The sequence below is a fragment of the Pteropus medius genome, unplaced genomic scaffold, assembly GCF_902729225.1.
Source record: "Pteropus medius unplaced genomic scaffold, Ma_sr-lr_union100, whole genome shotgun sequence".
In the NCBI taxonomy this organism is placed as follows: domain Eukaryota; kingdom Metazoa; phylum Chordata; class Mammalia; order Chiroptera; family Pteropodidae; genus Pteropus; species Pteropus medius.
In genome coordinates, this window is record NW_024347790.1 from 1,257,872 (window position 1) to 1,284,182 (window position 26,311).

The following is a 26,311-nucleotide window of genomic DNA, read 5'->3' on the forward strand; positions in this document are numbered from 1 at the left end:
TATGTAAGCACATACATTTACAAAATAAAATTAGATTTTTATAGAATTTTTTTTAACTTAATACTGTATATCATGAGTAAATTCCCTCTTGAGAAAGGTTATACATATGTTTACGACATGGCAGAAATATCTGTACGATGATTCAAATAGCGCACTACTAAACATGAAAACTTTATGGAAGGCAAACTGTGAACCAAACTAAAGGGAAATAAGCTGAAATGCCACATGGAGAGATTTAGGTTAGATCAAAAAAAATAATTTCTGGGCTGCAATGTTTAGATTCTGAAATAGGTTTCCTGCAGTGAAACTATGATACCTTTTCTACCTTAATGGGTTAGACAAGGTACACTGACTCCCTGGAAAAGGAAAAGCTGATTATTTGTTTCTCAGGCCCACGGAGAACAAAAGTGTTAGTAATGGACAGTGATACTGGGTGAGCATTCAAGGGGCTGATGTGATGCCGTTTCCAACAGAATGAAACAACATCAAATACTTAGGGAGACAGCTAATGAAAGACGTGCAAGATCTCGACAGTAAAAATTATGACACTTTGCAGAGAAAAATTAAAGACCCAAACAAAGAGAGAGATGAGACTTCCAGCTAGGTTGGTTCGGCATCTACAAGACAATGAATGTGTTTCATCACATAAACAAAACGAATGATAAATATGTAATCCTATCAATAGATGCAGAAAAATCATTTGACAAAATCCGGCATCCATTTATGATAAAAGCTCTCAGCAAAGTGGGGATAGAGGAAACATACCTCGCCATATAAAGATAATATATGACAAACCATCAGCTAACATCATACTCAATAGTAAAAAGCTGAAAGCCTTTTCTTTAAGATCAGGAACGAGACAAGGATGGCCACTTTCACCACTTCTATTCGACATAGTATTGGAAGTTCTAGACCCAGCAATCAGATAAGAAGTAAAAGGTATTCGAATTGGAAATGAAGAAGTAAAACTGTAATTATTTGCGGATGATGTGATACTATATAGAGAGAATCCCAAAGAACCCTCCGAAAGACTATTAGAATAAATGCATTTGGCAAAGTAGCAGGATACAAAATTAATATTCAGAAATCTGTTGCATTTTTATACACCAATAATGACCTGTTAGAAAAAGAAAATAAGAAAATAATCCCATTTGTAATTTCACCAAAAAGAATAAAATACCTAGGAATTTAACCAAGGAGGTAAAAGCTCTGTACTCAGAAAATTATAAGACATTGAAGAAATTAAACATACAAATTAAGGGAAGAATATACCGAGCTCATGGATAGGAAGAATTAACATCATTAAAATGTCCACACGACCCAATGCAATCTTTATCACAATATCAAAGGCATTTTTCACATAACTAATCAAAAAACTTACATGAAAGCACAAACAACCCCAAATAGCCAAAGCAATCTTGAGAAAGAAGAACAAAGTTGCAGATATCACACTACCTGATTATGAAACTATATGACAAGGCTACAGCAAGCAAAACAACATGGTACCGGCATAGAACACACAGATCGATGACACAGAATGGAGAGGTCAGAAATAAACCCATGCCTGTATGGTCATTTAATCTAGGACACAGGAGGCAAGAATATACAATGGGGTAAAGACAGTCTCTTCAATGAATGGTACTGGGAAAACTGGACAGATATATGCAAAAGACCAAAACAGGATCACTCAAAATGGATTAAAGATTTACATTTAAGACCCCGAACCACAAAACCAAAAAACTTAGGCAGTAAGCTCTTTGATACCACTCTCAGTAATATTTTTTTTTGGATATGTCTCCTTGGGCAAGGGAAACAAAAAATTAACCAATGGGACTATATCAAACTAAAGTGTCTTCACACAGCAAAGGAAACCATCACCAAAATGAAAAGAAAACCTTGTGAAAGGGAGAAGACACTCGACAATGATACGTCCAATAAGGGGTTAATATCCAAACTATATAAGGAACTCGTACAACTTAAGACCAAAAAAAAAAAAAAAAAAAAAAAACCCTCAAATGATCTAATCACAAAATGGGCAGAGGACCTGCATAGATATTTCTCCAAAGAGGACATACGAGTGGCCAATAGACAAATGCAAAAATGCTCAACAACACTAATCGTCAGGAAAATGCTAATTAAAACCACAATGAGCTATCACCTCACACCTGTCAGAATGGCTATTATCAATAAATCGACAAACTCCAAGTGTTGGCGAGGATGTGGAGAAAAAGAGATTTTCGTGCACTGTTGTCGGGATTGTAAATTTGTGCAGGAATTATAGAAAATAGTATGGAGTTGTATTAAAAATACAACTACCATATGACCCAGCAATTCCATTTCTGGGTATTTACCCAGAGGAAATGATCATTATCTTGAAAATATATCTGTCTCCCTATGTTCACTGCAGCATTATTTACAGTAGCCAAGATATGGAAACTACTGAAGTGCCCATCAACAGATGAACAGATAAAGACAATGCGGCACATACAGACAATGGAATTTTATTCAGCCATTAAAGAGAAGGAAATCCTGCCATTTGCAACAACATGGGCAGAATCTGAGGGCATTATGCTGAGTGAAATAAGTCAGACAGAGAAAGACAAATACCATATGATTTCATTTCTATGTGGAATCTAAAAAAAAAAAAAATCCTGAAATTATAGATACGAAGAACAAGTTGGTTGTAGCCAGAGGCAGGGGGTAGAGGATGGGGAAAATGGTTATGGATGAAAGGTACAAACTTCCAGTTAGGAGTAAATCCTAGGACTGTGTTGTATGTGAGTGCCGCTAAGAGTAATCTTAAAAGTTCTTATCGCAACATAAAAAATTTGTACCTACGTGTGGAAAACAAGAGAGAGATGAACCGTGGTCATAGGTTGGAACCTAGACATTATAAAGTTCTCAGTTCTCCAGGAACTAAACAATAGAATCATTGCAATCCCAATAAAAACACCAGTGTGTTTTTGGGGCAAGGAGTAGGAATATGGTATTTCCATCTGAAACAGTTTTGGACAATTCAGTGAATGGATGACAGATATGAGAATAATCCAATCGAAATTCTCAGAGTCAACTGGTCTGTTTCTCTCAGTGGTAAAGAAGGCATCTCAGAATCATAAGGCTAGAAAGGATTCTATGCCTTTCCATCAAAAGCTCTGCCATACTCAAATCATCCCCTTAAATATACTACTCTACTGACTTACTTAGTTTCTGAGCAGGGAACCCCATATTCCCTGTGACCATGCACCTAGGTTCTTATGACCCTGATAATCAAGAATTCTCAATGTCTCAGGACACTGTGACTCCACTTTGGGCTGTTTTTCTCCCCTACCCCATCTTAGCTCGAAATGGAGACAATCTCACTGCAGGAACATACCGTCTTTCTGCCTCCACAGCAGCTCATAAATATTAACTTGAGCAAACAAGTAAATATTGTCAGTCATACCCTTGGATGCCATAATTAAGCTGCACCTTTACTAAGATGATAAAGAAATCCAGTACCTCTGAAGTCATTTCTTTATAGAAGCTACCTTCCAAATCTTTAATCATTTTTGTACCTCTTTCTTGGAGTCTATCATGCTTCAATCACAGGTTTCCAAATTCAATAGCAAACTCAAACAAAAGCGCGACTCTTATGAAGCCTCTACTACCTCGTGGCTTTCAGATATTAAACCCACTCGGTGTCAAGTTCATTAACACGTGATTGGACCGGCTCCTGTTTTTGTGGTTTTCTACTTCCTTAAGTCAGTCCATTATCGGCACTACCTTCACGTTCACATCCGCCTAATCTCATGCCAATCATATCTGAAGACACGGGAAAATGTAATGAGGTACTCTCTGTCCCATCATCCAAAGAATTAATAAGAACGTAACATAATACTGGAAGGAAGTCAGACTTTAGAGTGGAAAAAAAACAGCCCGGGGGAAACATGGGTCCAAGAAAGATGGAAGGATGCTGTGGGAAGTCTAATCTAAGGCTCGATATGCTCAAGGCTGGCAAGTCACATGACACTGGCCTCTGAGCAGGACGGCATGACATTTTTAGATCGTCTGGTGTCTAGTTCCGGAACTCGTTACGTTTCCGTCTTGAGTTCCAGAGCTCATTAGTGCTACCTAAATGATTACTAATTATAATAATTAGCCTAAATACCCAACCCACGTAAGACAGGCCGATGGCTCAAGCGGCCCTCTCCACGTCTGGCAGCTCTAAGGCTGTTTGGCTCTCTCACGTCTTTATTCTGGAAATTGTTTCATGAGGAATGTGGTGCTGGGCACCAAGTTCAATTTCTGCAAACTGAGCCGGCCTGGCTGGGGCCTGTGCGTTTCCATTTTAGTGGTAACCGGATGGCTGAATAGAGGGCCAAACAGCTCTGGGTTTGGTGAACTCCAAACCACGCACTAGATAGATGTGCGACCTCGGGCAAGTGACCTGCTGCCCTTAATTTGCTGTAATGACTAATACTGAGAGAACGCAATACGACACCACTGTGCCTGAAACAGGTAACCCCCCTCCATCCTGGGCAAAGATTTAACACGAGTGAGTTCAAATATATGTGCACACACACACGCACGCACACCCCGGCAGAATCGGAGAGAGAAATCGCTGGAATCACCTCCTCGCCACAGCTCAGGGAGGTACTGGTCAAAAAGAAGAACCTCATTATGCAATTCAATGTACCCCGTGGGCTCCAAAGCTCACCCTTAAAAGGAGCGATACAGGTTCAGGCAGCACACGTGCCTTTGAGGCTGCTGTGGATGAGGGTGGGAACAGGGTCGAGAGGTTCCGTGAGTTCTGGGGCCCCCACTCTGCACACTTCGAGTCAGAACAGTGCCATGTTGAGCTGTCTCATGCATTCGGGTTGTCAGATTGCATTTAGAAAGAGGTTCCAGTGCCATTATTTCTTTTAAAGAAACCCTCTGGTCTGGGGCAAGGGCAAGGGCAAGGGCTCTCCGGGCAGTTCTCTTTCAGAGCCTGTGGGGATGTGACCTGCAACCGAGCAAACAGGACAACCACGAGGAGAGCTGGTGGATGCCCCAGCGACGGTTCCACAGAGAGAAGCTCGGGGACATCAGGAGAAGGAGCCCCAAGTGCTCTGTGAAGTTGAGGAGGTCCCTGCCACCTCCACACATGCCCTCTAGACATCCCCTGAATGGTACAGTCGACATCCTAAAGGAAGGCCAGCAAGTCAGCCAGAAATCAAGTGACAGAGTGACTCCAGGAAGAAACCCCAGCAAAGAGCCTCAGGGGTTCAGGGGAACGGGAGTCTCACAAACTGAAGGTTTGTGAGCGTATCAAAAACGATTCCAGACATAGAAATAATTTCAACTCAGCACCTAGACTTGGCGAATAAAGCTCTCTGTTACTATGGGTTATCCGTTTCCACAGGTGACACAGGTGAGCCTTCACACATGTGAGACCACTCCAAGGTCATGAACTCAGCCCCTTGGAAGTCAAAAAGACATAAATCTGCTATCTTAGGGACTGGAAAGAAATCTGGATGTCTATCGCCTGCCTGCTATTAAATGCAGAAACACCTTGAGTTATTAACCTCTCAGAGCCATGAGGTTCCCGTCTAGAAATGACCAATTAATCAACCTCTGGGATTCTTCCAAACCTGAAACATCTATTACTCGATACATGGCTCCCTCTTGCCTCCAGCGGCCATCTTTGCAGTCTCTCCAGGACGAACTGCACGCACAGTGCCATCCTCTCTGTTTTCTCGACCCTCCCTCCTCCAGAAAGACAAGCACGCTGCCAACTCGGTCCTTCTTCCACGGACGGCGACAGCCTCAGATGGCGAGGGAGGGTCTAACCATCAACCAGCGCCTGAAGGACGTACTTCGTCATCTTATCAACGGACCGAAGCGAGTATCTGTAAACTTGAGTGCTAAGTAGTTAAGAGTTTAATCTGAACTGTCTTTGGGATTAATGAAGGAGGAAGATGCATGGGACGAGAGTGAGCTTTCAAAATTTATAGCTTGACCACACCGTGTCCGGGCTCCTTGGCAAGGGCTGTCCGTCCACAGAGAATGGAGCACGAAGCGAGAGAACAGAGGTGATCGGAATGTTTTCGAAAGGCCTAAGTAACACGTCAATGACCTGTTGCTGTTGTTAGTCGAAGTTTAGAGCGGTACCCAGTTTTTATGGGAAAGAATGAAGGAAATCTGCTTTGGAAAACACACACAGGTCTCGTGGCCTCCTGAGGCCGACATCTACAGTCTAGTAGTTGGGAGTTAACGGGCCTGGGCTCGTGTCCCAGCTCCGCGATTTACTACCTGTGAGGACTTGGCAACGTGACACGGCCTAGGTCTGTTTCCTCCCCTGTAATGTGGGAATGAAAACAGGACTTCTTCAGAAGTTGAGAGAATTCGATAACGCTTGAAAGAGGCTTAGGCCAGAGCTCAGAGCATAAGGGCTACGTGAATTACTTGTAGTCATTTGTACTAAATCGTGTTCCAGGCCCTACACGTCCAGGAAACCAGGGAGAAGGGAAAGGAAGTGGAGTTTCACAGAGCCCCTGACAGAAGTTCCCCACATGTTCTGCTTCATTTATCCTCACAAAAACAGTGTGACCGTTTTCAGAGGCGGGGTCACCGGGACGTGGGCGGAGGGTGGGCAGAGCTGCGGAATCAGCTCGGCACGGTCTGTCTCGCCTCTGCAAGGGAAATGCCATGAGGGTAGGCACTGCCTGTCTGGTCACGGCTGGGTCGCCACGGCAAGAAGTGTAGTGTGCAGCCAGCCACACCTGCCGTTCCAGCCCAGGCCCTACCGTGGGGCTGCAGAGGTTGGGAGGGGAAGGAGCAGTCGGGGGCTCTTCAGACACAACGGTGCAATGAGTCTCTGGAGCACCTTCTGCACAGGTGGGGTGGGGAGACAGGTGACCGGATGTGGGCCCCGCCCTCATAGAGCCTCCAACCAGAGAGGTGGCAGGAGGTAAGCCTCATGAAGGGGAGAGGCAGCGGCTGCCACATAAGGGGGGACCCACCGCCCAGGGCCAGTTAGATAATTACCCTGGAGAGCTGATGGTCACCCCAAGTCTGGACTGCGCAGGTGAGGCGCTCCCCCCATTTTCACTCAGTGTCAGATCGGTTCTCTAGTAAACCCCTCATCCCTGTTACCACTTGGTAATTACCCACGTGAGTGACACTAGACTGAAAACATAACCTTTTGTTTTGGGCTATTTTATGATCAGGTTTTGCTGCAAATCTAAAGGCTTTTATAGAAACAGGTCACCCAAAATCAGGCCGGTGGTGGGGAGAGAAAGATCTGCCCTCGAAGGAGATAATTCCTACCAAACACGACCAGGAGAGTTTGGGTTACGCGCTCAAGGGTGTGAAGTCACTTTCAGTGGGTATTCGGGAACCTGTAGAGTGAACTCCCCAGACACCATGGGAGTGACTGGCAGAGATAATGGTGAAAACCTGTTCTGCCACCTCTGGAGAAACTGCCCATCCCTTTCTCCCTTTCCAGGGGCTGGGGAACTCCGGCCTCCAGGATGTGGGGGCCGTCGCACACACGGCAGCTCCCCTCCCTCCGGCAAGCACACGGAAGGATATCCTCGTTCAGCTGTGGTGGAGAATTCGCTGTCGGCTTCCAAAAGACCCTGGACTACTCAGCACCGGATGCGAGTGTGCATCCTACGAAGAGCATGTTCCCAGGCACTGTGGCTCGTTTGTTTCCACGCAGATACAACCCTGATGAACCAGACACTGATCTCAGAAGACAGGAGGGTGCTATCCTCTCTGAGGGGAGGGGAAATCAGAAAGAAACAGCGCCCCAAAGAAGAAAGAAATCTGCTGTCCTAAATGTAAGCGAAGGAAGGGGCAATCTGGGCCTTCGGGAAAGAAAAAAACAAAAAACAAAAATAAAACAAAACCGAAGGCATATTCCCAGCAGATCTGTAGAAGCTGTCAGGGAAAGTTTTGGCAGACACCCCAGGAATAAATCCGAGGAAAAGTTCTGAACCCTTCTTGACGATGAAGAGAGATTTATCTGCCTTACAGAGCCCCAGTTATGAGGCCCTAAGAGACCGCGTGAAATAGCATTACGCCGCAGAGACCGTCTCAGAGAATTAAATGTGATTTGTAACGTGAAAAATGCACGCGCGGAAAACTTTTCTCCAGAGTCAGAAATTGGAAAAATAGAATTATTCCCTTAAAAGAGCCATGGCAGCGCTTTGAAAAGCAAGCACCTTGTGGTGGCAGCCGGGGGTGTCTGTCTGGGGTGGCTTCTCCCGCAGGGCCAGGGGCCACGGGCTCTCACGTGGCGAAGAGTACGACGACTAGAACCAGAGAGCGGGGGAGGGGCAAAGAAACGGAACAATTGCTTATGAAAACCGGCAGCCGCGTCTGGTAAATACCTACTTGAAACTACTACTGTTCATGAGTCACTTGTACGGTTTCCATTTCTCATACTGCGAAACGAGGGGACTTATCTTTCCGGCTCCAAGCTTCTGGTTATTCTATTGCCATATTGTGAGGGCTGGTGCGAGCGGGAACCAAGCAAGCAATGCCTAGGAGAGCTGACAGTGATCTCTCTTTCCCAGTGATTAAAACTGCATTATTGGAAAGTCGTTCATTTAAGTTGCCCGTTGCCATTCTGCCCTCGCTCTCCTCGGAGGGTCAATATTCCTTTACCAGGAACCCCCGAGGGCAAACACACATCCGTATGAACGAATTTATTGGGTTTTATTTCCCCAGTATGAGGATGGAAAGGGGCAAGCATTCTATCGTCTCCATTCTGAGTCAGGCCCATCCTGCTCCAACAAGTCCAGAGACATCCATTCCACAGAAAGAGCTTCCGCAGCCCTCGCTGGTGACATAGTCCAGTGCAAACGCACGCTGGCAGGAGCTGAGCCTCGGGCGGTGCCCGCGGGGCTGTGCCCATCCGCAGAGCCCTGAGCTGAGGACCAAAATGAAAGCCCCTGGAATCCTGCCTGACAGCAGACCCAAAAGGGAAGGGACAGGCAGCGGACGGCAGAGAATTTCAAGAGGCTGGAGAGAGATGTAGGGAGGAGATAAAGGGAGAGCAGAAAAGAAAAGGTAAAGACAAAGAGAAAAAAAAAAAAAACAAGGCCCCAAACACCGTGGTTCGTGCCAACGCAAGGCAGCGTGTTTTGAGCTGACCGGAGCCGAGACCACAAAGCTGGCAGATGAGTATCAGACTGCCGGTCCGTATGCGGCGATCAGATAGCTGGCACCCTCATTGTTACATCGGTTATTAATAAACTCCCTGACAAAGGGAGGAAGCGCTAGCACTCGGAGAGCGAGCACGTGTGAAGCGCTGAGCGATGCACGCGGTCTGATCCCGGGCAGAGCGAGGCCCCCGCTCAGCACCACGCGGCTTCTCCAGCACGGAAAGCATCAGAGCTGGGCTAGAACAGCAGACTGCAGGTTTGGTGTGTGTGTGCTTTTCCTTTCCAAAGCGAATCATCACCGCATTCTTCACAATCCTGCTGATCGCAGGGAAGATGACTCAACTGCCATCTCACTCCCGTTTATAGACAGGACACGTCCTTTTGTTTTACAGAGAATGGGTAGCTGACGCCCCTGCGTTTCCATTCAAGAAGGCAACATTGGCCTTTTTGTTTTGTCTCTTTCAGAAAGGATGCACAGTAACTGGGTGGTTAATGCAATAAGCCATGTGGACCTGCACAACACTGGGTGTTTCCTAAGCAAGTTTGTGCTGTTTTCTTTAAATAGGCTGAGAGCAAAGCTCGCCTCCCCTGGCCCCTACATGCCCACTGGAATTGTTCTGGGCTGGCAAACCCCGAAACAATGCTGAGGACAACCCCGCACGCCCTCCCACGCTCACAGGAGCTCTGAAGAGGCCAGGCGTGCTCAGCTTCAACAACAGATCCGTTGTTTCCTCTGCTTTTTGTTTTGTTGTTCCATTTTTTCCCCCTCCTCTCTAATCCTTTTTGAGATTTCAAGAAAGGGGGGTAGGGAAGACAGGAATAAACCTAAGTTCCCACAAAAACGGATTTCAGGATTTCTTTTTTTCTTTTGAACTCTGAAAACATCCTAACCAAATGGTCTGAATCCACAGTTGTCCTCTCAAACTCTATCCAAACCTCCAGAAACTGGTTACCTGAAGCACATGTGAGCAATAGCAACAACCTCACAGGGCAGAGGGAACACAAGGGCCTGGAGTGGTCAGATGGCAGGTTTACTGAGCCACGGGGGGTCAGGCGCGTGGAGGGCAGGGGCGGGGCTCTGCCTGGCTTGGGGGCACTGCCTCGACATTCTCTCTTCCAGGGGACCCTGGGAAGGCCAGGCAGTCTCTTAGCAGATGCGTCCTGGGAGCAGGGGCCACCACAGCCCCCTTACAAACGGACTTAGGATGTGGGTTCCAGACCTTCCTGGGGTCCGAATCCCATCCGGTACTGGGGCAGGAGGCGAGGACTTGATCCTTCCTGACACAGGCCTTGCAGCTCAGGCTCAGCAGGTTCACTGCCTCTAAGGGTCTCCACACGGGGTGGGGGGCCCGATGTATCACCACCAAAGAATGCGGGGGTCCTGGCCCCAAGCTTTAACACATCGTTTTAACTACGCGGACCTTTCCTATTTGAAATACTAGCTGTTGGCTCAGGGCATGAGTGACTGTGAACTTCTGACTTCTTGAACAGAAAGCAATGATCTTCCTTCATTTCTTTAGCGTCCCAGATCTCAGATATCACATACTGGACTTCGGTCATTTTAAAGGTGATTAATTATACGGCCTACGTTAAATAGGAAAATCACCTTTGAAGTTATGAGTAGCTTGGAAATATTTTATCTGTTTTATACCAATGAACGGAATGTAAACTCTGTGAGGAGAGGGCCTGTAACTTTTCGAATGCTGTGTATAGTGCCTAGCCAAGTGTGGGAGCTAGAAAAAATGCCTATGCCACAGGGCTGTTACAGCGTGAGGTGGCTCGGTTACACCACAGTAACCAAGGACAAGGCTGGAAGGATGAACGACAGATACTCAGGGTGGACTTGATTCACAGCAGGAGCCTGATCTGACAAGATTTAACTTTTAAAGGTTTGACACCAGCGTGACAGAAGCGACTGATACCATCACGAGGGAGAATGTTGGTGGCAGGGGTACGAGGGCTCTTGGCACGGCCCAAGATACCACACACTCTGGGAACACAGAAGGTTCTTAGAATGCCACACGTGCAGGATTCTTACCAGTATGCTTTGAAATTTAACTTCAACAACCGTGTATCCTGGACATCAGTCTAGGCGATGATTTTTTGAATTTGATGCCAAAAGCAAAGGCCACAAAAGTAAAAACAAGTGGGACTACAACAAACTAGAAAGCTGCTGCCCAGCAAAGGCAACCGGCGACGAAAAGAAAAGGCAGCCCAATGAATAGAGAAATTAATTGCAAACCACGTATCTGCTGACGTAACCTAAACTACACATGGAGACTAGCAGGTAACCTAGCACAGATTAGCCTTTGTTTAGAGTTTATAACTTTGTCTCAATTCACCCATAACCTCACTCAGATCGTTCTAAAACTTATGAGGTTTCTGTAATGCTCTCTTGCAAGTTGCTGAAAGTTTCACAGGAAGACCAAGACTTAGATGTTTGTCCACACCTCTGCGAACCCTGACGATAATGGTTGTTAGAACTGTTTTTCAGGAACCAGCCCAGAGTGTTCTGCAGGACCAGGGAGCTGAACCAGATGAAACTGCCTGGGAAGGGCTGGAGCAGCCTGAAGGACCCTCTAGTGACCTCACGAACTTTCCTCATTATGCTCTCATTATAATGAGTTTTTGAACGTGAATGTATGCAGAGCCATGTTTCCTGACCACGTGCGTGTGCTGGAATGCCCCCACCTACACATGCCACGACGGGGCCTACCTCAATGTTGATACACCATTCCCCGTGATAAAGATGGATTGCACACTGTAGGGGGTACGCTGCTCTGAGAATGAGCCTCAGGGTGCCCTAGTTTGCTGGCTTGCAATCAAGTTCCTTCTCACAAAATCATCTGAGTTGTCTTTTGGCTGGAACTACCAAGCATTTGGACCCAGTTCGGTCCAGTAACAATCCGGGGTTACTGTCCAAAATATACAAAGGACTCATACAACCCAATAGCAGAACACGAACAATCTGATTTAAAAACAGGCAGAGAATCTGAATAGATATTTGCCCAAAAAAGGACATACGTATGGCCGAGAGACCCACAAAAAGAAGCTCAACATCGCTAGTCATCAGGGAAATGCAAATCAAAACCACAATGAGATTTCACTCCATACCTATCAGAATGGCCTTCATCAAAAAGACAAGAAATGACAAGTGTTGGCGAGGGCGTGGACAAATGGGAACCCTCATGCACTGCTGGTGGGAATGTAAACTGGTGCAGCCACTGTGGAAAACAGCACGGAGGATCCTCAAAAAATTAAAAATAGAACCACCATATTATCCAGCAATCCCACTTCTGGGAATTTATCCAACTTTCCTCCCACGTTCATAGCAGCATTATTTATAACAGCCCAGATATGGAAACAACCTAAGTGCCCATCGCCGAATGAATGGATCAATATAATGTGCGCACATACACAGGAATATTATTCGACCGTAAAACATGGTCGAATATTTGCAACAACATGGATGGACCTTGAGGACGTTAATCTAAGTAAGACAGAGAAAGGGAACGAACTGGTGCTTGCCGCAGGGGGTGGGTGAAATGGGTCAAGTTAAAAGGTACAAATTTCCCCTTATAAAATAAGTCATAAAGATAAAACAAAAAAAAATTTTTTTTAAATTGTGTACTGAGCACCTACTGGGTGTCAGGCTCTGGGCTAGAGGTAGAAAATAGAATTTGCAAATGATGAACTTCTCAAAATGCTTTTAAGGACTATTTGACACTTTTCTTTTAAAGCATGAGGCAATGGATGAAGGAGAGAAGACCACCGAGCGAACAGGACACTGGGTTATATGTATCATATTTTCTGAACAATAGAACAGTAGGGTCTGGCAAGTGTAACAGTGTTTAAGTCAGGGCTGCCCTGGAGGAGCGTTGCCCTCGCAGTCTGTGGGAGTACGTGACTCAAAGCGTTCTCAGCAAGCAGTTGGGCAAGAGGACGCGCAAGGACGGAAAGCAAGCACGGGGTGGGGGCCTTGCCTAGATGTCTGCACCAAGGGCTTGCCTCAGTGAAGGCGTCTCCTCCCAGCACAAGCCTGCGGAGCAGCAACCAGCAGCCCCAGAAGGAGCAGTGACCAGATCTACGAGTCCTAGAAAGACCCTTGGTGACTGATGGGCATTCTGTGTTTTCATGGGCTCTCCCTCCATTGCTCCATTGTCTCTCCTAAGCCGGGGAGGGGGGCCTCCCCACGGAGCCTCAGCATCGCATGCAAGGGCCATTCTTCAGGCTCTGCCTGCGGAGCTGGGCAGGCTGGACTGCTGCCTGGCCTGGTCACATGGCGCAGCGTACACCTCCCAGCCCTCTCCTCCGGGCAGCTTTCCTCCTGCTCAGCGGTGCAGCCAGGGAAAGGGCTGAGGGGGCCAGTGTCCACGAACGCCCCCAAGCCACTGAGAGTGGGGAGGGCAAGGGGCCTTAGCTGACTCTGTCAACCCCCAAACAGCTTAGCTTGGGGCCCCATCACTACGTTATCAAACACGTGAGCATCGCTTTATCGTGTTGGGATAAAGATGCTTCTATTAGGTGTGGAAGTGAATTCAGCCCGGAGGTTTTCTTTTATCTTCCAGCCACCAGACTGATGGTTAATGCCCAGCCAATGGACATTAACCATCGGCTGGACGTTAACCGTCAGTCTGGTGGCTGGAAGATAGGGTTAGGGGTTAGGGTTTTTTAATTGTGTACTGAGCACCTGCCGGGTGTCATGCACTGCTGGTGGGAATGTAAACTGGTGCAGCCACTGTGGAAGATAGGGTTAGGATAGAGAGGAACTGCCTTCTAGTCTTACGGATGCCTGGATCTCATTTCTGATGGTTGAGCGATGTCAGTTCCGTGTCAGGAGGTCTGGGGCTCCTGTTCACACCCTCATCTGTACCTGCTGCTGGGCTACTGCCTTGGACCCCTGGAGACTGCAGAGCCAAGGGGCCCGAGCAGACGGTCCAGGGTCCAGGTTTCAATGTGGGAATACCTGGGTCCTGTCTGTGACCCTGAGCCACGCAGCCACCTCAGGCTCTCCTCTCCCCCTTAGCAAGAAGAGTGGCTTCCCGGGTATGGTCCCCAGAGCAGCAGGATCAGCATCGCCTGAGTCCTTGTGAGAAATGCAAGTTCTCGGGCTCACTCTGGGCCTACAGACTCAAACACTTCCGGGCCGCTGTTTGCGCTTGAGGGGCCTTCTGAGCAGTTCTGGTGCCCACGGGGGTTGGGGACCCCTGAGCTGGACGGTCATTCTCCTACTGGGAACAACCACGCCACGTTCAGGAAGGACGCAGACGTCCAGGTGGGGGTGTCACCGCAGCGGGAATGCACCCCTTGCTGAGACCGCAGGGTGAGCCGGGCTCATCTGCGGCTGGGTGAGGAACACGGTGGGTGGGCACATCCGAGTGCGAGTCTGAGACGCTGGGTCTTAGTGGGGGTGAGGGGTGTCCGGGGGTGGGCTCTGGTCTGCCCTTCGCCATTCAGCAGGGGCTGGGAGCGGCTGTACCGCAAGGCAGCAGCCTAAGCTTTGAATGGCACTGTCTTCGTAAGAGAAGACATCATCTCTGTCTTCCCGTAAACCTCCCAGGCCTCAGAAATAATCATCGTCGGGCACATTGTACCAATGCAACATTTTTTGAAGAATCGGAGGCAGGGAAGGGTTTACGGGAACCCTACGGTGACCCGGCAGAGGCAGACCCAGGTTTTGTGGGGCCTGCAGCTTTTGTAATTTTGGTGGCTCTATTTAAGAAAACGAGGGCAAAATCTATTGCGTCAAGAACACGTGGCCACGGGACACATGGCTGGGGCCTGTCCAATGAGGGGCCCCGAGCCGGGTGCCATCGGCCCCAGTCTGGGAGGGCACACGTCCTCCCCCGTTCTTTAGGTCTGGCTTTTCTCCTGGCTCTGCCTGGACTCCGCCGGCCCAGAAGCTCACTGGTCAGCTTTCAGTTTCTCCTGCTCCCCGGCAGCTTTCCTTCCTTATTTCATTTTGAGCTTGTGCGCAGCCACCGGACACATTTACAGAAATGAATCTAGCAGATGACACAGGGCAAAGACTTCCTGCTGGATTTCCACGGCTCGGAGGCCAGGGTACACTTGTCCCCAAGAACAATCGGGCTTTGACCACGTGGCCTGGGGAGCGACCTGCGTTGGCGATACTTTTCGCTAACGTTTCCAAACGCCTACGGCCTGCCGCTCCCTCCCCGCCCTCCTCACACCTGCTCCTCTTCCCGTCACTTCAGCCAACGGCGTCCCTTCTCCTGAAGTCAGCACGACGAAAGCCTCAGAGCCTTTCTGTCCCTCCCAACATCTCGTGACAAAATGACTTGCCCAGGGCCCGCAGAAAGAGACGGAGGAATCAGAGCCCTTGACGTGTCTGGTGGCTGCCGCCTGATCGCTCTACCACCCCCTGCGACAGCAAGCCTCCGCTGTGCCAACCATCAGGAGTCGGCTGGGCTTTTTAAAGTCCCAAGAGGTTCACTGAGGAATGGAATGCAGTGTCGCCGGTGCCACACCCCTGACCTTCAGCCCTTGCTCAGTACGATTCTCTGCTAACGACACACGCGTGAACCCCACCTGCCGTCCCTGCAGGGGACATACCTGACCGTCAGGTGCTTACATGACCAACAACCCCTCCCACACTCAGTGGTTCACCTGCTTCCTTTCCCCCACCCTTGACACTTCGCTCAGGTTCCCATCTGGTCGGAAACCTCAGTCTCAAAACCAGAGCCAGCTCCTGGCGAGCCGCCAAGCGGCCCCCTCGGCTGCTGCGCGCCCCCCGCCCTCCCTGAGCCCACCCCGGGGTCAAGGCCACCCTTCCACAGGACTGTCTTCCACATCCTCAGGAGGGCACTCCCGACCCCGAGGCCATGCACACCTGACGACAGGAGACTCCCGCTGCTGCCGCTGATGATCTTCCCCTTGCTCCCCATGTTGGCCAGCTTCGAGGTCTTCAGGGTTCCCGTCTCGGTCAGGTCGATGGCGATCTCGCTCAGACTTCGTGCAGCATGGATTTTAGACTAGAGTGAGAAAGGCAGCCAGGTCACAAAGGGGCATTCACCTCTGCGAGACAACAGGAATCACTCGCCTGCTGGGAGTCCTGAAATTTAGCAAACCGACGCATTTCCTGACCCACAGCGTTTTTGTTTGTGTCCCCTTGGCCCTGTCACTAGTCACCGAAGCTTGCTGCAGCTGCAGGTATGGCTCAAGAGCGGTCATGGGTGATGAGTTTTCTAAGCCTATTAGTCCACAGGCTTAAGAGCGGGGACTTTGGAGTCAAACAGACATCCCTCCCTGCCCTCCTCTCCACCTGGTGTACATCTCTCAATAAACAGTAACGATTATAACTATTCTGTATCTCAAGGAGGAAAAATTTTTTCAGCTTTGTGAAAGACGTAAGAGCTATCTGAAACAAACTTAAGACGTTCCAAAACATTCTGAGGCATCTAAACCTCCTAAATTGTTAGCCATGTGGCCATGGCCAGTTTAGAGGCTTATGAGGGAGTAACAGCATCCTGTACCTGTGAGCACAGTGTGTGCGGCTGTAAAACTCCTCGGCAGAAGCTCCCCGGGACACTCGAGTGCCACCCATGAGCACCCAAACACGGTGCTCTGCTTCTAGTGTGCACCCGCATCTTCAGATTCTGGTTAATGCTCCATTCCATTTATTTCGCATGCCGATCGGCCCTATTTGGCTAACGGTGACAGCGGGTGGGCCAGAACGCCTGAAAGCCACTGTGTGGAGTAAGACCACCTGCTGCAGTTACTACCTTTGGTGACTCGAATGGGTCAGCATTTCCTGCACTTGAATTTGACGTTTGCCTTATTTCCTTCTTCAGGAAATCGGTTTGTGCGACAGTGCTTAAGGCCGCGCGGGCTTTCCCAGGACCAGGGACTTTATGAGAAGAGCTATTGGTGCTGGTATGTATCTCTCATGCATCTGCTCATCTTTCGGTGGCCGTTGGCAAGAGCACGCACATGGAGGGCAGCACGTGGGGCTGCAGCCACCTTGTGTGTGTTCGCGCCTGGCCCGTGAGACCGAGTCTTCCCCACGCACAGAAGCCGGCAGAGGGTGGGTAACGGAGGCACGGAAGGGAAGGCGTTCCCATGCCCCACCTCCCGAATTTGCATCCTGCGCCCAAGTGCCCTCCCCGTCATGCTAAGAAGAAAGTCTGGGTGACAGGGGGAGAGCGCAGACCTGTCGCTTGTCCTGCTCACAGGCGTGAGCCGCCTTCCTCCCCACTCTCTCCAGCCCCCAGGCCCTTCCTCAGCTGACATCTCCGTTTCTGACCTCGACTTCCGTCCCTGCATTCAGGACCAGGCCACCTTCTGCACGTTAGGGCTTCTTCCTCGTTCATAAGACAACCCGGCTGCCAGGCCCTGGCCAGGCCCTGGCCAGGCAGCAGAAGCGGGAAGAGCCTTTTCATTTCGTTAGACACAGCTTATCAACTGCACCCACCTGGCTGCGCCGTCTCCCCCAGGCAAGCACAGAAAGCATGGTCCATGCTTTCTCTTCTTCCAGCATGACTTTGGCCATGGCCCACGCTTCGCTGAGAAGGAGCCCACGCCTGCAGTCATGAAGACAGGAACCACCTCGGCATGCTGTGGAGGGGGGCGGGGGGCCGCCTGGGCTGCCCAGTCAGAAAGATCTGGCCTGAAATCCTGGCTCTTCCCAATTAATCCCTCTTTGACCTTGATCCTCAACCTCTGACCCTCAGATCCCTGTTTGTAAAAACGGAGATCTGAAAACCCACATCACGGAGTTGTGATAAGGACTACATTAGATAGTACCTGTCAAGGCCATTGACACGAATCAGATGTAGGTCAGGGCCCGGCCGCCATCTGCCACATGACGTTACACCGATGACTCAGTCTGACACTGTGGGGAAGCCTGGTGCCCACTTCATCTCCCACACCCCCATCTCATGCAGAAAACAGAATGCGGACAACGGACCAGCACAGACCCTTCCCGAGGGGGGACTGGATCCTTAGCAGCTTTAGGAACGGCTGGCTTCTCTCTAGAATGGAACTACCACACTGACCGAATGGACCCCGTGGACAGAGGGCGACAAGGGGACACAGGAGCTGATAGGCCGACTGTCTCCTTGCAAGGTCGTCTTCGGACCGGTCTGCTGTGTGTGTGTGTGTGTGTGTGTGTGGGCGGGGTGGGGGTGTCTTGCAAAATGTTCTCACTGATATTCTGTAAGCAAGGGTTAAGTCCCTCCCATAATTCACTCTGCCTTTGATGTAGGTGGATGAAGACGAGGGAACTGGATCCAGGGGTGGGTTGGGGGAGGGGTAGATGGGGCAGGAGAGACGTTTGGACCGGAAGCCAAGTCCAGGCGTCGCCACTCTGAGTTCAGAGGAAAAGTGTCTAACGTGGACTCTAAACAATCTGAGCTTTCGGGTGCCTCTTCCCGAAGTCTAAAGACATTCCTTGGCTCTGGGCGGAGGAGGTGGCCGGGAACCAGCTGACTTCTCTGATCTCTTGGGGTCAAGCACCTATGTGTTACCGACCATAACTGGTGCCTGCACAGCCTGTCATTCAGGATGAGCCCCAAGAAACCATGCAATGGGTCCCCTCTCCACGGTCTTTGGTGATTGGGGGTGGAAGGTGTGTGCATGTGTGTGTGTGTGTGTGTGTGTGTGTGTGAGAGAGACAGAGGCACACGCACACACCATGTGGGGGAGGGAGAGAGGAAGGGATTGGTTTTCTTAAACGATTTACATAATGACCCTGAGAGAAGAAAACAACTGAGTTCCAGGGCAAGAACAGAAGCCTCCTTGGCCACCCACCCCTGCTGACTCAGCCACTAGACCGCACTTGTTTCTGGGGTTGATAGGCATCGCTTGGGAGGCCCGGCTTTCCTGAGGCCCTTCACAGAAAGGAATGGTTGGCATGGCCCTGTATAGTAGAGTATGAAGCAACGGACAGGGTGCCAGCCAACACTGGCTGCTCAGAAATTTCTGGAAGCTCTTCGTCCCAGGCCTGCCAGCCGCCACTCACCAGAGGCCACTCTGCCCACCCAGAGGGATCACCTCCCTGTTGCATAAAGAATGATATTCCGGAAACAAGAGGTGTTGCAGCTGCTAAGAGACATTTTATCACCTGACTTAACTTGGGGGCCTTTTAGAGAATTTACACTAAGTGTCGGCCAGGGAAAGGAGTGTTGGATTCATGATAATAAAAGACTGCACATTATCTCCGAAAGCAACTTCACTAACACTGCGTCTTTGGACCAACCGATCATTTCCGCCAGGAATTTCCCTCCCTGTTCCCTAACTGGGGAAAACAAAGCAAGAGTGATGAAAGCTGCTCCGTCCCAGGAAGACGGAGCCCTCGGACTTCCCCCGGGGACAACCTGTCCCTCGCCTATCCCCAGGCTGAGGAACTGGTTCCACGAGAACCTCAAGGTCTCCGAGGCATCTCCGTGAGTCTTCGAATTGGACTGGGAAAGTTCTCCATCGGGAGCGGGCACATTTCCTTCGGCCCCCAGGAACTGCCAGGGGGATGGCTGAAATCTCCCTATTGCTACGGGCATTCGGTTTGGCTTCTTGAAAGACACATCTTGTCAAGAATTGTTCTGTGACCATTACTTTTTGAGGTTTACTTGCTGCCTCTCAGTGGGCTGACCAGTAAGCCTGCTGAACGAGGCTTCTCCGCCTGTGGAGTAAGAGCCTGGGGCTCTAGACCCGAACAGGCCTCCTGAGACATACCTGAGACTTTGAGCAAAAAAATGCACAACAAAACAAAAAAACACTCCAAAAAACGCAGCACGGGGGAAGGGGCTCAAACAGCTAATGTACTATCAATCATTAGGGTGAGATAAGCTTGTCCTGTTCCACGTTCTAAGCTGTGGGATCAGTGCACAGGGGGTCTGCCCGCAAGAGGATTTGGCAATGGGGTCCAGGAGGACTGCCAAACTCTCCACCCTCGCCCAATACTGAACAACAGAATTTGGAATCAAGCATTCTAAGGTCCTGACTCCAGCTCTTGCCACAGGAGGGCAAAATGCCGACACCCACCCGCTGTCTCAAACTAAAGCATGAGTCAAAACATTCTGGCCCCGATTCTTTGATCTAATCGGGCCTCAGGCTCCCGTGCCAGTGCCCATCACCACCGGCAGAGCTGTGGAAGACTCTCACGGTTCCTAACAAAAGAAACGCTCCGCCCTGTGCCCACGCACCCCGGCAAGTGACCAAGCAGGGGCGAGGAAGGAGGCCGAGGAGGACACGTGTGACAGAGAAAGTGACTGCGAAGCCGAAGGCACTGACTCGAAGCCGCATCACACCTCGAGGCTGCGCTTCCTTTCTTCCTCCCTCTCTGACCTCCCACTGGACGCCGGCTCTCTCCCTCCGTGCCTGTCCCCAAGCCCCAGAAAGAGACACTCCACCCAGACTGAAAATAAGGCCAAAGGGGACACCGAAAGGATCTGAGAGGCACCCAGCAAACCTGGGGCCCGGGCAGCCGGGATCCTGCCACCTCCCCCCTCCCAAGCACTCACACAATGGGATGCACTTCCCATGGTGGCTGTACCCAGTAGGTACCCAGTAGGCCAAGGGCGGTCTCCTCTCTAGCTCTGGATCTGGAGAAGGGTGCAGAGCCCATCTTAATAGGCTCTTGGCCTGAGGGGTAATGAACGGGAGTGGCTTTTAGGGGAAGGCAAGGGGAGCATGGCAGACAAAGCTGGAGGAAGAGGGGGCCGTGTGTTGACACAAGCGGTGTGTGAACCAAGGAGCCGTCATTCCACTCACAGAAAGTGCACAGGGTGCGTCTGGAGTGGGGCTGGGTCCAACCCCCCTCGAAGGATGGCTGTTTACCTAGGCCCCAGGCTCCAGGTCTACCTGAGGGAAACGGGGTTGTTGCCTTTTATTTTTATTTTTTCCCATGTTTCCAGTTTTGCCTTTTTAAAAAAACGAAGCTGGCAGTTGGAAAAGCCTGGAGGGTTTTCACAGCAATTATCCTCAACAGCTAGGAGGTATCTATTAGTTGAGAACGGTGGTTACTTTTTTTTTCTTCTCCTCCAAACAGAAAACAATATGCCACTGTTTGAACACCAGGAAGGGCCTGGCCTGCCTGCTTGCTCCTAAGAAGAGGTTCTCGAGGGTCAAAACCATGGTCGGAATTCCTCAGGAATTCCTACCTGGCTGGAGTCGACGGCCTGAGTGGCTCCGGCTGTGGTCAGGCCAGAGCCCCTTGACCAGCTGCAAGGAACGTGCCCTCTGAAAGAACTGGTCTCATTCCTCCTATGGCTCTGAAGGCAGGTGTGTGCCTGTGCACACCTCAGGACAAGGGACACAGGGCCTCCCTGCCCACCCACTCCTCAGTCCCTAGACAAAGAGGACAATATCCGGACAAGGGCCCGCGGCTGCCCTCAGCTTGGTGCAAGGTGTGGTCACGGCAGAGCCCCTCCCAGCCCCAGGACAGAGACCTACCTTGCTCTGCTTCCTGTCCAGATAGAACTGGTGCTGGCTAATGGCCATAGCCCAGATGGATTTGATCAACGCTGGGCACGCGTACCACGTATGCACCGCGATGCCACTGTGTCCAAACGTCCTCCTTGTCACAGAAGCCCTGGAAGGCAAGACTCAGAAGGGTCAGCCGTGTCTGTGATGAACTCCAGGGATCGGCTTTTACTGAGAACCCGTTGGCTCCTAAATGCCCTGACATGGAGGTGGCAGATGAGCACACAGACATGCACACACACTCTCTCTTTCTGTCTCTCACAGGTAAACTGGCTACCAAAAGACATTTTACATGACTTTTTAAATAAAAATTGTATTTAAGGTATACAAGATGACTTGACATACTTGTACATAATGAAAGGATTGCAGTCAAGCTAACCAATATATCATCTCTTCACATGCTACTTTTTTGTGTGTGTGTGTGATGTGAATACCTGAAACCTACTCTCTCAGCACATTTCCAGGATGCGATGCGGCATGATTAACTGTCGCCCCCACGCTGTCCGTCAGATCTCCGGCCTTACTCATCCTGTATCTGCCACTCAGCACCCTTTGACTGACATCGTCCCGTTTCCCCGCCTCCTCCTCCCTCCATGTGTTCAACTTTGTTAGATTCTACTTGTGACATCATGCGGCTCCTTTCTTCTGTGTCTGGCTGATTTCACTTAGGATAATGTCCTCCCGTTTCATACATGTTGTTGCACATGGCAGGACCTCCTCCTTTTTTGAGGCTGAATAATATTCCGCTGCGTAAAAACATCACAATTTCTTCATTCATTCATCTGTCAATAGACACTTAAGTTGTTTCCATGTCTTGGCTCCTGTGGATAATGTTAATCATTTGATTTACTGGCTCCTTGGGATTCAGAATTGGACCAAGCCTCAGCCTTGTCTGAAGATGGGTCGTTCTAGGTCATAGCTCTTGGCATTGGGCCAAGACAAACTTCAGAGACAGGAAAAGCCTTTGACAATGTCCTTTAAGTAGGCAATGCTGCCTGCTGTGAAGGATGAGCAGATTATCGGCTGATGGCCCCAGGCCACCGCCTCTGGGAAATTGGGAGGGAATCCAGACTTATGTTACTCTAAATGTTCCTTGAAAGAGCTGGTTGCCAATTTCAATACACTCAGAGGGTGGAGAGAGTATAAAGAATCGCGAGAGGGAAGGCAGAAAGAAATGAGCCTAGTCAACCCCTCCCCATCACCCCAACTCCACATACACCTTCACAGAGGGGATACCGAATGCATAGCAGACTTAAAAAAAATGAAAGTTGAAACACAGGTCCCAACACAATTCACATCCACGGCATTGGGGAAAAAAGAGCTATATGATAATGTTCTCATTGAAGTATGTTTTATAAGACAAGCAGGTTATTAAGCGAGTGAGATCTGAGGACGTGTGTGTGTCGTGTGTGTCGTGTGTGTCGGGCAAGGTGCTGGGTCAGTGGGTGGGGTCTGGGGCATCTAACGTGTATGCCAGAAGAAAATGTGTGTTCTTAAGATTAAGATACCTAATTTGGAAGAAATGGGGTAGCCATGACTTCTGAATAATTATATGTACTTTTTGTGGCACATTTGCCCTTGAAAGAAATTTGAAGCTGCTCCCGTCACCTTCCCTTGGGGCCTAAAGATTTAACGGTGGTCTCCTTCAGACCTACTTCTGAGAAGAAATTCGAATCTGGTGGTTGGTGATGCTGATTCCAGGAGGGGTCTTCCACTCCTTGGTTAAAACAGAAGAAAAAATGCCAGCACACAGTTGGAAAAGGAGCCGGCGAGAGTGAGGAAGAAACCCTCCCAGCTTATCCGTAGATTTAAAAAGAAACCGTGACCTGAACCGTCACTTTGGCTTCCGTGACAATGGCTGCTCCTGGGAGTAAATGCCTATTTTTTTTCCTCCCAGAAAAGCTGAATTAGAAAGGAAAAGTAACTTGGAATGTATCTTCGGGGCAGCAGGGAGAGCTGCAGCAGGCTAGGTGCTTCTACTTCCCAGGTGGCGATGGAGGAAGAGTTAAGAGGCTTTCAGGTCTGGATGGTTCCAGGTGGCCCACAGGGGCGCCTGAATCAGACTCTGAGAGTTTTCCCCCTGCCCCATGAGTAATCGATCTCTTCTCCACATCTTTCCCTTCAGGCTCTTCCCACTTTTCTGTTTTGCCTAAACCTCAGAAACCGTGTTCCAGACCTGGGGACCGCAGATAACCGTGCTGGGCGTCCGGTTAGGGCGCAGGTGCAGGAGAACCGGTCCTCCCCACGCCCATTGCTTCGGGACGCGCCCTCTGCCCTGAGGGACGCCCCTGTCCCTGCCCTGTCCCACACGTGGCATCTTCGCGACCCGATTCACTCCCACACTTGCCCTCCTGTCACTCCTGTTCGGACTCCCTTCCTGGTGTGGGGGAGGGGCTGACCTCTGGACCATCCCGATGTCCGGTCACTTAGATTCTTCTTCCCTGATCCAAATACACAAGGCCACGGCAATAGGTCGCCCCACTGGACTTAAGGAGTGCCGTGAGGCCACAGAGAACACTTAACGGCTATGAGAGGCAGAGATGGGGCTTGTAGCTTTGGCTCTGCCTCTAAGAGGAATCGATTCTCTTTGCCTACTGCCGTGTATTTGGGAAAGGTGTCTTTAAAGCTGCAGCAGACTTAGGTTGTCACAGTGGCGGTGGGGAGCACGCGACACCTCCCTGGCCTCTCCTTCCCCTGCCCCTCCCTGCCTGCCTCTAGCCTAACAGACTGTTTTCTTCCAGGGGACCTGGTCTTGCTCTGTGCTCAGGCTGCCTCGGACTCCTCATTTTCTGACCTGACCAACATCTTTGTCCCCGAGGGCCACCTCGAGCTTTTTAAATCTTGGTCGCTCCTGGAGGTTCAGCTCAGATCTCTCTCCTTTTCAAGAAGCCTCTCCTGACCAGCCTGGCTTCTGGTGACCTTCAGCATTTATGGCCTGTGCCTTCCGGCGCTTGGTGCCTGCTGGCCTGGGTAGGGTGCAGCCGTGTGGCACGTGAGTTTTAGAGTCAGGCTCCCTGGGTTCGAGTCCTGCCTCTACCACTTACTAGCTGTTTGTAACCTAGATACGGTCACTTCTTTCCTCCGTGCCTCAGTTTCCTATAGAATCACTAAGGGTGCTATTTCCTGGGGTTACGGGGAGGACCCAGTGAGATCATGTGAACAGGTGCTGAGAACAGTGCCAAGCTGTGGTGAACACTCTATAAATATCAAGTTTCTTCTTCCGCCTGTCCCCCTAAATGTGCCAGAAGTTCTTTAAAGGCAGTGGACCCTGACTATGTGCCCAAACGCAGAAGCTACCCAATGAATGAGATCGATCACGGTCATTTAATAGGCAAAATACCCATGTAATGGTAACGTGTGAGGTTTGGACTTTTCCTCTATCCCTAGGCCTTAGGAAAGGACAGGGAATTTAGTGTTATATCACGGATGAGGCCACAGAGGACACACACGCGCACACACACATGCACCAAGCAGGGATTTGTCCAAGGTGCCCGAGGTATGAGCTAGCAGACTTCTCAACAGAACACAGGCACCGAGAGACTGCCCGGCCCCCGGCTCAGCCCCTCAGACTCTCCTACGTCATTTTCATCCTGTCCAGCACCCCCTTCCTGCATCTGACCCCCTGGGGCCACGTTTATTTCGCTTTTTTTACGGAAGTGCCCCTCCTCCCGCACTCCTCAGACGCCGGTCTGGTACAGTGTGTTCCCTGCTGGCTGGACTGTTATTTTCAGTGTCCTCCCCGACATGACCCGCACGAGGCAGTCCCTGGACCGTGCGGCCCCTGCAGGGCGCAGAGACACGCTGGACCAGTCCTCCGTCTTCCCCTGACTGCGAGGTCATGAACCTGCCGTGCCCACCATGCGGTCGTCCCGCAGTGACATTGGGGGGCTGTTCCACGCAGATGACACGGCAGGGCGGGCGCGTGGCAGTCTCGCTGTGTGTCACCAGCTGCAGGGCCACACTGCACACAAGCCTCCGCCCGCCGGCCCTCGTCTCCGCCCCATGTCCTAGCTCTCCGGGAGCCTCGGCCCCGTGTGCCGGGGAAGCTGGGGCTGACCCCTGGCTCCCAGGCCAGCGCTGGGGCGGCATGGAGCCTGACACCCACATTTGCTCTCCTCCGCAGATGCTGACCTTTCTCATCTGCCCAGGACGGCCTTCGTGTTGTACATCTGAGTTTGGACTTACCAAAAAACAATGGCCTCCTGGGTGTCAGGCCTGCTTCTAGGGAATCTGCTGTTTCTGGGTGGCCTAGACTCCAGGACTGCTAGCAGACAAAGAGAGGAAAAGCAGAGGTGCCTGCTTCCCAGCCCGGCTTGCTGCACTGCAAACCGGGACCCTATTGTTTGGCATCTGACTTGGAGCATTGGTTTTTCCACAGTGCTGCCTGGGAAACAACGTGAGGTGGGGAGAGAAAGAAACATGTTTCTTTCACACCCACCCCCAAGGCTCACACCTAACAGGCGGCTCACAGAATCCCACCATGAGCACAACTGCTTTGCGGGTAGGTCACTTTGGCTACGAACTGTCCTACCTGACACATTCTCAGAAGCTCTGACGAGCCATCCTTCAGACTCTCATGGGGCGAAAACTTCTAAAAAGGACTCAGCCCGCCGTCCGGTTGAAAAAAGAGCTACAGACCTTCTCTGAGACGCCGTGGCTTGTCAAGGCAACTCCACAGACGTGAGCGAGTAACACGTGTAGGCAGATGAGATGGTCGCGGTGTCACTGACTTCACACAC

General features: G+C 50.4%; 1 protein-coding gene across 2 annotated transcripts in view; it reads right to left on the reverse strand.

Moving 5' to 3' along the window:
* FRMD4A (FERM domain containing 4A) overlaps positions 1-26,311 on the reverse strand; it is a 282,780-nt gene that overhangs the window by 30,837 nt on the left and 225,632 nt on the right. For both annotated transcript variants that reach the window (XM_039877422.1, XM_039877421.1), the window contains 2 exons: positions 21,543-21,681; positions 15,985-16,126 (listed from right to left, as the gene is read on the reverse strand). In XM_039877422.1, the coding sequence (XP_039733356.1) occupies positions 15,985-16,126; positions 21,543-21,681 (281 nt within the window). The remainder of the gene's footprint in view (positions 1-15,984; positions 16,127-21,542; positions 21,682-26,311) is intronic.